The sequence below is a fragment of the Schistocerca gregaria genome, chromosome 2, assembly GCF_023897955.1.
Source record: "Schistocerca gregaria isolate iqSchGreg1 chromosome 2, iqSchGreg1.2, whole genome shotgun sequence".
Taxonomy (NCBI): Eukaryota; Metazoa; Arthropoda; class Insecta; order Orthoptera; family Acrididae; genus Schistocerca; species Schistocerca gregaria.
The window spans coordinates 539,950,305-539,963,344 of NC_064921.1; the positions used below are offsets into that span (position 1 = coordinate 539,950,305).

Genomic DNA, 13,040 nt, shown 5'->3' on the forward strand with positions numbered 1-13,040 from the left:
AAATGCACAAAATTGAAGCAAAATAGAAACGGTAGTAAATGAGAATGAAAACAGGGTTGCCCAACAAAATGTGGATTACTGTACAAAATCTGAAAAGGAAGAAAACGTCCATTATTCGGGATAATGAAGTGGCAGATCCTATTATTTGGTGGAGGCAACACAGGTGTATGAAGAGTTAGCTACGTGTATGAAGGGCATAGGAAGGAACCTAATTTGGGGAAGGAAGGAGTGATCAAAGGAAGATGGTACCCATCCCAAATGATTCTAGCAAGAATGAGGGCAAGTACATCATCCAACAGATGAGAAGCATCTACAGGCTTTGTTTAAGTCACAGTCAAATTACACGAAGTAAGTAATGACGACTTTATGAGCAGACTAGTGCTGTGGGCCAGAATGAGTTCATGTTTGATGACTGGGTACAAATCATCCAGAAAAATGTAGATTATAAAGTTTATGAAATGATATGATGAAATTACTGCATTGTTGAAGCCACAAAGTTGTAGGCAGATGCAGCTGAATTGTTATTCTTTTTCTTAGAAAATATCTCTCACTGGTCACATTTATCTGAAATAGGTTGTTCTCAGCTGTCGCCTCATTTTCTTACCTACAGTTTTCTCTGTGTTGTTCTATAATTTTCAATAGTTCTTACTTCTCTCCTATTTCTTGTAGAACCATCTCATTCATTTTTCTGTCAGTCCAGCTAGTTGTTCTAATTCTGCTTCAGAGGTGAGCTCTCTCCCGTTGTTTGCTAACATCCAGGTTTCACATCTGCATGTCAGGACAGACTATTCGAAGGTCTTTATAATTTGTTTTCTTAATGTGGAAGATGATGTCCTTGTTCAACAGTGTGTTCTTCGTATTCTGGAAAGTACTTTCAGCCAGTGCTGTTCTCTTGATTTCCTTGAGACATCTACTGTTTTTCTCCACAGTGCTACTTAAGATAGTAAAATTTCGTTGCTTCCTTCTTCAGTTGTTCACTGCCTATTTTGGTCATTCTTACATCCACCTCTCTTCTTTTCTATAATCATTAATTCTGTCTTCTTGGTATTTATTTTTTAGCTTAAGTATTTTTTTATCTTTTGATTTAATGTAGTCAATATGAAGACCATTAATTTTCATTCCAGTCATTTTTTCCTCTTTTTTTGTATGAATTCAAAAGAGCAAAAAATATGGTAGAGGTAGAAGGCGGAAAACCAATTAACTTACATAACAAACTTATGCAGTACCAATAGATGGATGCTACAATAGTTGTGGAAACAAGGGTGAAGAAACCTGCACATAAGACACAAAATACAGTTATGTGGTCCCTTGTAGAGCAATGTTACTGCTGTAAAAGACTTACTGCGGGAAGGTAACAAGTCAAGTACAGATTTGTGTTAACTAAACAGAATCCCAAAGAAAATATGCAGAGTAAATGTGGACATTTTAACTTTCACTGCTAAAGATATCTGCACCAATTCACACAAGTTATCCATGTTTTAAAGAACTTGCTTCAGCAGAAGTCTCCAATGCAAGTGTGTAAGTTACAATTACTACTGACAGTAATAGCAAATCAATAAATAAATAATAAAAAACAGGTCTTTTTTGTTATTAAGATGAATGATGTGGGTTTTGAACACAAGTTTATGACTGTACCAAATTACAGCACAACCAAAATTTTGGGAACCAAAACTTTTTAATCAGCAGATAATAATTACTTGAAAAAAATTAGAGAACTGAGTTGCAGTCAGGACAACCAGATAAATGTAAAATTTAATAAACAGCATAATTTGGGAAGATAGCGATACAAATCTATCCATACTGTGATGATACCAAGACATGTTGGTTTAGATAATGGAGAATAATGTTACTGTGTCAGAAACCTGCATGGGGATCGCCACTCATATAATGAAGTTCATCAAATTGGAAGTAATGTTCAAGACATCACAATGGAAAAGTGTGAGAAGATGTATCAGATATTGTTGCAAAACAAATGTGATTTTGCCTGAAAAATCAAGTATTAATGCATGACTACAAGTACTTTCTAGATGCTGTAGAAAACATATTATGTACAACTGAACCCTGTATCTTTAGACAAAACAGAAGTGGTGTAGAAGGAGATCAATAAAATGGTTGAATAGGTGTAGTGGAATGGACCAACTGTCCATTGTATTCTAGATCTTTCCATGTATTTTCCAAATTTTCTTATCTTCCTATTTCTACTAAACAACTTCCACACTTATGTCAATTATTACTTCAGACTTTTTCCCTGTGCCTTGTACCTGTCTTGATCCAAAGATTATATGAACTTTTTTCCCCACTATATCAGTATAACTTCCCCTTTTTGTTCATGATTCCCAACCTTGTGGTTTTTCTTGAAGGAGGAATGTTCAAAAATTTCAAACGCCATAGTTTCAAAGGTGTTTTCTACATTATGTATCTTCTGCCTTACTTTTGTTCAGTCAGTCCACAAAATGTTATCAATTACTGTATTTTCATGAGCAAACAAAGTCATAAGGCATGCATCAAAGTATTTTCCGTTCCCTGAAAATATTTACATAACAGAAAATAACCAACTCATAAACTTCACCCCAGCCAACAACACATATTACAACAAGGGAGATTGGGGAGATTGTACACACGTAGTAAATTCCAATGCATAAAATACTTTGGTCAGTATCTTTCAAGAATGTGAATTGATAGATGCCAGTAGCATTTGAACGGAGGGGAAAAAAAAAGCAAATGACACTCATAAGTTTGCACATATATCTTGCATACTACAATTATTTCATTGCATTACTCCATTTGTGCACAGAAATACAAATGAGGAGCTCTTACTTAAGAGGAAGAGCCTGAACTCTGTGTTGCAGGGCCCACTACCCTACAGACTTACGTAACAATACATGTCGTAACATGTGTATTCATTCTTTATAAAGCTCTGTGCTGATCATGCTAACACAGCGATCACACAGCTTGCATATAACACCACCAATGGCCCCAGGTTTATGCAGTCTAAGGATTTAGTAATGATGAGGTAAAGTATGTTTTGACAAAAGTGCGCAAGATAAATATTTTAATGTTATTGCTTCATACTTGTGGCTGAAATGCTCTAAATCACAAGGATATGAATAATGATTACCTCAGGCAAGTGCTATCAATAATCAGTGTTGCTCTGTTCATTAGATTTTACATTTAGATGTCTGTGTGGTTGAAAGTGTGAATGAGTGTACTTCTGCTGAAAAAGACCTATTGCTCAAAAGCAAGTGTGAATGCTATGTTCTGTTATGTGTTTCTGAGCTCCATGCATCAATCTGCTATCAATGAGTGGTTGCCGTACATATTATTCCATCCAGGAATTTTCAAAATTTTTGTAGACACTGCTTTCTAAGGAGTATTACCCATGTTATTTTGCCGTAACAGCTAGCACTTTACATGTGTCAATCCCATGTTTCAAAGAGTATTATCACTCTATTCATAAATCTGAAAATTTGTGCCCTTGCATCAGTTACAAACAAAACTGGACCTGACGGAATACCAATTTGATTCTACACAGAGTACGCGAAAGAACTTGGCCCCCCTTCTAACAGCTGTGTACCGCAAGTCTCTAGAGGAACGGAAGGTTCCAAATGATTGGAAAAGAGCACAGGTAGGCCCAGTCTTCAAAAACGGTCGTTGAGCAGATGTGCAAAACTATAGACCTATATCTCTGACGTCGATCTGTTGTAGAATTTTAGAACATGTTTTTTGCTCAAGTATCATGTCGTTTTTGGAAACCCAGAATCTACTGTGTAGGAATCAACATGGATTCCGGAAACAGCGATCGTGTGAGACCCAACTCGCTTTATTTGTTCATGAGACCCAGAAATTATTAGATACAGGCTCCCACGTAGATCCTAGTTTCTTAGACTTCCGGAAGGCGTTCGATACAGTTCCGCACTGTCGCCTGATAAACAAAGTAAGAGCCTACGGAATATCAGACCAACTGTGTGGCTGGATTGAAGAGTTTTTGGCAAACAGAACACAGCATGTTGTTATCAATGGAGATACGTCTACAGATGTTAAAGTAGCCTCTGGCGTGCCACAGGGGAGTGTTATGGGACCATTGCTTTTCACAACATATATAAATGACCTAGTAGATAGTGTCGGAAATTCCATGCGGCTTTTTGCGGATGATGCTGTAGTATACAGAGAAGTTGCAGCATTAGAAAATTGTAGCGAAATGCAGGAAGATCTGCAGCGGATAGGCACTTGGTGTAGGGAGTGGCAACTGACCCTTAACATAGACAAATGTAATGTATTGCGAATACATAGGAAGAAGGATCCTTTATTGTATGATTATATGATAGCGGAACAAACACTGGTAGCAGTTAGTTCTGTTAAATATCTGGGAGTATGCGTGCGGAACGATTTGAAATGGAATGATCATATAAAATTAATTGTTGGTAAGGCGAGTACCAGGTTGAGATTCATTGGGAGAGTCCTTAGAAAATGTAGTCCATCAACAAAGGAGGTGGCTTACAAAACACTCGTTCCACCTATACTTGAGTGTTGCTCATCAGTGTGGGATCCATACCAGATCGGGTTGACGGAGGAGATAGAGAAGAATCAACAGAAGAGCGGCGCGTTTCGTCACAGGGTTATTTGGTAACCGTGATAGCATTACGGAGATGTTTAGCAAACTCAAGTGGCAGACTCCGCAAGAGAGGCGCTCTGCATCGCGGTGTAGCTTGCTCGCCAGGTTTCGAGAGGGTGCGTTTCTGGATGAGGTATCGAATATACTGCTTCCCCCTACTTATACCTCCAGTGGAGATCACGAATGTAAAATTAGAGAGATTCGAGTGTGCACGGAGGCTTTCAGACAGTCGTTCTTCCCGCGAACCACACGTGACTGGAACAGAAAAGGGAGGTAATGACAGTGGCACCTAAAGTGCCCTCCGCCACACACCGTTGGATGGCTTGCGGAGTATGAACGTAGATGTAGAACTTTTAAATAAAATAGAAAGAAACTTCCACATGGGAAAAATATATTAAAAACAAAGATTCCAAGACTTACCAAGCGGGAAAGCGCCGGCAGACAGGCACATGAACAAAACACACAAACACACACACACAGAATTACGAGCTTTCGCAACTGGCAGTTGCTTCGTCAGGAAAGAGGGAAGGAGAGGGAAAAAATGAAAGGATGTGGGTTTTAAGGGAGAGGGTAAGGAGTCATTCCAATCCCGGGAGCGGAAAGACTTCCCTTAGGGGAAAAAAAGGACAGGTGTACACTCGCGAGTGTGTGCGAGTGTACACCTGTCCTTTTTTTCCCCTAAGGGAAGTCTTTCCGCTCCCGGACAGGTGTACACTCGCGAGTGTGTGCGAGTGTACACCTGTCCTTTTTTTCCCCTAAGGGAAGTCTTTCCGCTCCCGGGATTGGAATGACTCCTTACCCTCTCCCTTAAAACCCACATCCTTTCATTTTTCCCTCTCCTTCCCTCTTTCCTGACGAAGCAACTGCCAGTTGCGAAAGCTCGTAATTCTGTGTGTGTGTTTGTGTGATTTGTTCATGTGCCTGTCTGCCGGCGCTTTCCCGCTTGATGTAGAACTTTTGTATGAAAAGTGCTCTATAACAGAACTAAGAGACTGGAGTGCAACAGGTACTGAAGGAGGAAAAAGAAATTGTCAATAAATAATTGTTCAAAGAAACTGCAGTGTTTTTGTGTTGACTAATGCAAATTCAGTGCTGCATCAGAAAATGAAGACCTGCATTCAGGTTACTAGAAGAAGTAACACATTAAAATATTTTATTGCGTTAATACCAACATATATCTTTCCCCCATAGGATTACAGTTCGAAACGATTAACAGCTATATTTTTCACTGCATCTGTTGGTAACTCCCTCTTGTATAATGATGTCTACTACCAATCTAATAAAGACAAAATTACAAATGGTTAAGAACAATTTTCCACCAACACCCAGAAATAAACAAAACTAAAGAAATTCTTTGTGAAAATATGTAATTCCTTTGAGGTTAATGAATTCTCTGGTCACAGCTCTTGGATTAACATACCTTTGGATCTATTTTGAAGCCTTGAGAGACAGGATCCTCTATTAAGATTTTTCCTCCTATTCCTTGAAAGCAATATATCAGTTCTTGGATCAAGACAGTTTCTGATACTGACATCTTATCTGAAATATTACAATTGAAAAATTAAAACAACTTTTCAAAGAATGAAACTGAACAGCCTGTAACTGAAAGAATTATGTGAAGATTCAAATATTTTTAGAAAAATAAAAACATGTTTCAATGAACAACAAGTACAACCAAATTGATATATTCACATCATCAAACAAAACAATATAATAAATGTTAGTCCCTCTACACACATGACTGTTCACTTTAGACAAGATTTTTAATAGTTAAGGTGACATATTAAGTTGTAGACAAGTAGTAAGATTGACTACGAGCTCCTACTATATAAGTTTTCACACTTCTCTGTACTCTGAATAATACACAATCTAATATTAAACAGTGGAAGGTCCAGGATGAACGAACAGTAGCAGTCCGGTTAAATTGCCTTGGGACACTGACATTCTGTGCGTGTGTTTTAGAAGGACTTAGTCCAAAAGCTTTAATAATTTAGCAGTCTTTTTCAATGGGCCTGTGACACAACACCACCTCTATGTGGTGAGTAACAATCTAGTATTAAATACATAACACATTACAGTGTTGCCTATACAATATTATTGTCATATCCTGTCATGCACTGATAGAAAATTCGGTTAACAAAGCACGTATAGATACAGGGCAGCCACTCATGAAAGCATTCTGAAGTTCCTGAACACTGATGGGAGCATCTGTGGGATTTTCTTCAGCAATAAATGGTTAGAAGCACATAACAACACGACAACAAGAACTTTACAAATATGGACCACACAATGTACCATATGTTATTGAAGTGGAAGCTACTATTAAGCAACAAAATTATTTTTATTAAACTTGGTTATGAATGTAAGTTGGAGTCCAAATGTTGAATTCTTAGCAAATAAAAAAAGAGCCTCATCTATCTGCAATGTGAATATTATACAATTGTATATTGTGAGGAATCTCCAACCACATATCTTACACACTTATGCTACAGGAAAGAAGTGTTGTGTGTTACATACATGTACATTGCACTGCCAAGAGAATATTATCATCAGTTGCTTATGGAACACCAAAAGATGTTCGTTCCCTACAAATTTATAAAATTATAATCTTACACTGCAGACTGAAAAGATTTGAGAAAAAGCTTTAAGCTCGCATATGGGGGTGGGGTGGAACTGTATTTTCTGTCACTTCTTGGCAGAGAATGTAGTTGTAGTAGTAGTAGTAGTAGTAGTAGTAGTAGTAGTAGTAACAATAATAATAATAATTAGCAAACACTTCCCAATGTTCTGTAAAATTATATTTATTTAGTCATGACTCTCAGAAATGGCCTAGGGAGCCATAAACTTGTTCAAGGCCACATAAATATAATTTTGCAGAATATTAGGATGTGTTTCCTACTAAATATTAAATGGAGAACCTTATCCTTTTTTCACCAGTTGGAAATATGTGAACACAGCTCTCGATATAAGAGATGAAAACTTAGCGATTCTTGCCATGGCCACAGGAACATGCATTTGGATGTCTGTGTGGTCGTGTGTGTACTATTACTTAGCAAAGAGCTAGTGCTCAAAAGCTAGTATGAATGCTGTTTTCTGTTGTGTGTTACTGTGTTCCAGGCATTGATCTGCTCTAGGTGCAAGGTTGCCTTTCCGTTGTTTTACATATTATTACGCTTACATTTTTGACACTTACTATGGTTTTGAACTAATCAAATCGCTATTTCTGTAGCAGTAAAGAAATCGCAAGTAGAATAATCTCCAAAATGAAATAATTTAATACAAAGAAACTGAACTACAATTTCAGCACAAACATTTTTCTTTATCCTCTACAAATCAAATTGTACAATTATCTTCATTTTCATGAATATCACTTTGGGTACAAATGCATAAAGTTGAAAGCTCTTATCCTGGCCTAATGGAGATTTAGGCTCCAACTCCGGTATCGCTAAGGAGACTCCACAATCACTGACGTACAAGACTGCCAGTGCTAGGCAGCGCTCACAAGGCACTGCAGCCAGCACTAGCAGACATTTGCAGTGAGTACAGTGGTGCTCTCAGTTACGGAGTATGGCCAATATTAAGGGGCCAGCATCGGCCATTCCACTTCCTTCAAACTGTGTAGCAGTTTGTGACATCACTTGCCTGTTCTTCAAACCTGCCATGGCCACTGGACTTGGATTCTTGCTGGATTGCAACTTTGGTAGACTTTGTTATTTGCGTACAATAATTTGGCTTTAGATGTCTGGACTTTCTCGTTAATATACTGTTCTATTTAGGGTGCTAGTGGACTTTTGAATCAGCATGAACAGTACTTACAGTACTCTGTGTTTGTGAATAAAACAGAGTATCCATCTATTCAGTGTTAAAAACGTCAGTGCTGATGGAGACTCTAGTTAGAGCATCAACTGGATTTAAACTCTGCTCTGTGTCTGCAACAGTGGACTTAGATATCTTGAAGTTGTGGCATCTGCAATGGCAGCAACAGACTGAGCAACACGTACAACAGCATTCCCTACAACAATCTATTAGAATCTACTAACACAGCAGGCCACCCCTCCAGTGCAGCAACCTCCAAACCTGAACAAGAAGAAGACTGGCACAGATTCCATCACTGATATCTCCTCCACTCTCAGGTTGTTATTCAGTGCAGTTGTTTCCAGCTAATAATCTCAAGTAGCTCTGTATCCTTAATATATTGTATCCTCTTTTAGAATTTAAGAAATATTATTTTTTACAGTAATTTTTAATGGTTTGTCTTCCTATTATGAGAAAAAGTGTCCTCTGGTTGCTGTTATGCTCTAATTTTGCAGCGTCACAAGCAATTCTGTCAAACTTATGTGGCTTGGGTGGCAGATTTGATAGATCTCTCTCAAAAGGATTGCTTTATTTGTGACAATCTCGACTGTAAACAGTTGTATTCAGAATCTTTAGCATGTGAAATTGTAATTCATTATGCTCCAGACAAGGAAGTAGCACTGCAAGCCTTAAAGTTGGACAACGTGATCCTAAATGAAGTTCTTGCAATCTTTAGTGCTTATGAAATTTCCTTGTTTGTACACCATTCCCTCAATGAACAGTGTCTTCTATGTCTTAACTTTCCCAATCCTGTAAAATTGATTATATGTCGACAGATAGGTCTTCAGACAGTGATCCCTCAGAATCTTTGTCAAATGGATAGTAGTATAGCATATTTTTCTGTTGGCAGAAAAATCTTAAGCTTGCTGGCCACATGACGTGTGATGAAGTAATGAGAATTTTTCTTTTCTTCTTAAAGAATCTTTATTTATCAATCAACTTTGTCCCCTTCGAAGTTATCCCCTTCAGATACAATATACTTGTGCCAGCACTTTTTCCAATCCTGGAAGCACTTTTGGAAGTCACTTTTTGTTATGGTGTTCAGCTCCTTCTGCGAATCTGTTTTTATCTCATCAATGGTGGCAAAAAAATTCCCTTTCATGTTTCTCCACAGCCTCAGGAATGGAAAGAAGTCACAGGAGGTCATGACCGGTAAATGCTGTGGTTGGTGCACTGTAACGACTCCCCCCCCCCCCCCCCCCCCCCCCCCCGAAAAAATCGCCAATAAGCACTGAGATGTGAGCATGAGAATTATTGTGATGCAATTTCGACAAGTGGTTTCGCTACAATTCTGGTCATTTTCTTTAGATTGCTTCACAAAAACAGCACATAACTTCCAGGTAGTATTCCTCATTGACCATTCGACCATAAGACAGGAACTCGTGATGCAATGTCCCATTTTATTCAAAGAAAACAGTGAGAAGGAACTTCACAGGTGATCGAACTTGTTGAATTTTTTTTTTTTTTGGTCTTGGCTCTTCAGGCAGTTTCCAAGAGAACAGTTGGACCTTGCTGTCAATGTCAAACCTGTTATAACACCCCCCCCTTTTTTTTAGAAGTTTGTGATCATTGATGATTTCATTCAGCAATTTCTAAGCGATGTCTACACAATGGCGTTTTGGGTCAAAATTCAAAAATTTTGGAATAAACCTTGCAGCTGCTTGTTTCAAGCCCAAAACGTCCGAAAAAATTGCTTGTCATGAGCCAAAGACATGCCGATATCAGCAACTTCTCTACAATTTGCTAGAACATTTTCCTTACTTCTTCCACATCGTCATCAGGAATTGATGGGCTGGTGTGTCTAGGGCAGTCGTTGTCAACAATGTCTCATCCTCTTTGAAACATTTATGTCACTCATTAACTCTCATCTTACTCACAGAAGATTCACCAAAGGACACAGTCATTCCATGTATTCCAATTTTCAAGCAAAATATAATGCAGGCACTCTGATCTACATCTATACTCCGCAAGCCACCTGACGGTGTTTGGCAGAGGGTACCCTGAGTACCTCTATCGGTTCTCCCTTCTATTCCAGTCTTGTATTGTTCATGGAAAGAAGGACTGCAGTATGCTTCTGTGTGGACTCTAATCTCTCTGATTTTATCCTCAGGGTCTCTTCGCGAGATATTCGTAGGAGATAGCAATATACTGCTTGACTCTTCGGTGTAGGTATGTTCTCGAAACTTCAACAAACGCCCGTACCGAGCTACTGAGCGTCTCTCCTGCAGAGTCTTCCACTTGAGTTTATCCATCATCTCCGTAACGCTTTCGTGATTACTAAATGATCCTGTAACGAAGCGTTCCGCTCTCCGTTGGATCTTCTCTCTCTCTTCTATCAACCCTATCTGGTACGGATCCTACACTGCTGAGCAGTATTCAAGCAATGGGCGAACAAGCGTACTGTAACCTCCTTCCATTGTTTTTGGATTGCATTTCCTTAGGATTCTTCCAAATATCAGTCTGGCATCTGCTTTACCAACAATCAACTTTATATGATCATTCCATTTTAAATCACTCCTAATGCGTACTCCCATATAATTAACTGCTTCCAGTTGCTGACCTGCTATTTTGTAGCTAAATGACAAGGAATCTATCTTTCTATGTATTCGCAGCACATTACACTTGTCTACATTGAGATTCAATTGCCATTCCTTGCACCATGCGTCAATTCGCTGCAGATCCTCCTGCATTTCAGTACAATTTTCCATTGTTACAACCTCTCGATACAGCACAGCATCATCTGCAAAAAGCCTCAGTGAACTTCCGATGTCATCCACAAGGTAATTTATGTATATTGTGAATAGCAACGGTCCTATGACACTCCCCTGTGGCACACCTGAAATCACTCTTACTTCAGAAGACTTCTCTCCATTGAGAATGACATTCTGCGTTCTGCTATCGAGGAGCTCTTCAATCTAATCACACAATTGGTCTGATAGTCCATATGCTCTTACTTTGTTCATTAAAGGACTGTGGGTAACTGTATAGAACGCCTTGCGGAAGTCAAGAAACACGGCATCTACCTGGGAACCCGTGTCTATGGCCCTCCGAGTCTCGTGGACGAATAGCGCGAGCCGGGTTTCACACGATCGTCTTTTTGGAAACCCATGCTGATTTCTAGTCTCCAGAAAAGTCATTATACTCTAACATAATACGTGTTACAAAATTCTACAACTGATCCATCATCTTCGAAAGTAAAAATTTAGTGAGCACTCAAAGCCACAAGCAACCTTTCCAACCACCAACAATAAACTTAATAATCAAAATAGATGAAGATGCAATCACTCATCAGGGACAAGTGTACTAACAAGACAAAACAAAATTAAAAATTAGATATATAAATCCCACAATATTAAAATATTCCCATTGCTTTTACGATCACACATCTTATAGTGCAGTGCCATTAAATAGTATATAAGATAATGAGTGGCAATACAGTTCCCAGAGAGGTAGGTCTACAAAAGATGTAATTAACCAACCTGCAAAACATGTTCATTCATTAATATGAATGTATATTGTATGCTGTTGGAATAATGGTGGGTATTTATGGACCCTTTAACAACCAATTTGTAGAGGCCTTCACTTTTATCCCATTTGTAAGAGGCTGAATGTCATCAGTTACTACAATGTTGTCTGAAGCACATTGTCACTTGATGTCACTGCTTCTAAAAGAATTACAAAGAAATGATCCTAGCACATTGTTTGTGGGCCAGTATTCTGAAATGAACATGCTTGTGATAAGACTGAGTTGGAGAAGGCAAGAGCAATATCAGCAATACAATACCTAACTAAAAAAGAAGCAAAAAGTCACAAGCCAAAGAATCACACAGTGATTCTGGGGAGAGGTCTGAAGATTACGAGACAAGGATGGACAAATGTGTTGCAGAAATTATCAGAATGCAAGTAGATGCACTTCAAAACAAACAAAGAATGTGTACACAAAAGATTGGACAATGCAGATAGGATTCAGGTCATTGGCAAGAAACTGAATAACAGCCAAAAATGCAGTCACAGCTGAAATGTATAACAAACGGAACAACAACTCTACTGTTACCAGTCACTGTTTATTTACCTCACAGATGCGTTCCAAAGGTTTAAACCTCCATCATCAGGCGGATTTACACTTGTACATGACATACGTGTGTGTAGTGTTACAATTTTTGGGAACTTGTGACACTGTGTTCAGTGGTCACAGGTTCCTTTCACTGCCATAGCACATCAAATGTGAACTGCAATATTTCGTAAACAAAAAAACTTTGTTGACAACTATTACAGTTTACGTGTGATGGAGATAAACAAACACTGACTGGTAACAGTAAACTTGTTTCATTTGATATCAGTAACAGTCACGGTAAACTGTAGTCTAAAATTTTTGCATTTAAAATGACGTGGACAATACAAAATGAAATGTCAGTGAATTTAAACCCAAGTGAAAGAAAAAGGCATCACAGCACTCCAAGTCCATGACTTCACAATACCAAGTATCTGATCTGAACTGAATCAGTGAGGTTTTAAGCAGGCAATAACACAAATGGAGGAAATATTGCAAGAACTACCATTTGTACAGAAGTAG

At 38.5% G+C, this 13,040-nt stretch overlaps 1 protein-coding gene across 14 annotated transcripts in view; it reads right to left on the reverse strand.

Annotated features, from left to right (window-relative positions):
* The window catches only part of LOC126331098 (gamma-tubulin complex component 3-like), a 271,857-nt gene that overhangs the window by 177,603 nt on the left and 81,214 nt on the right, over positions 1-13,040 (reverse strand). For all 14 annotated transcript variants that reach the window (XR_007563253.1, XR_007563254.1, XM_049996444.1 and 11 more), the window contains one exon: positions 6,033-6,151. Coding sequence is in view for 12 of the 14 variants with exons in the window: in XM_049996444.1 (XP_049852401.1) it covers positions 6,033-6,151 (119 nt within the window). In the remaining 2 variants the exon portion in view is untranslated. The remainder of the gene's footprint in view (positions 1-6,032; positions 6,152-13,040) is intronic.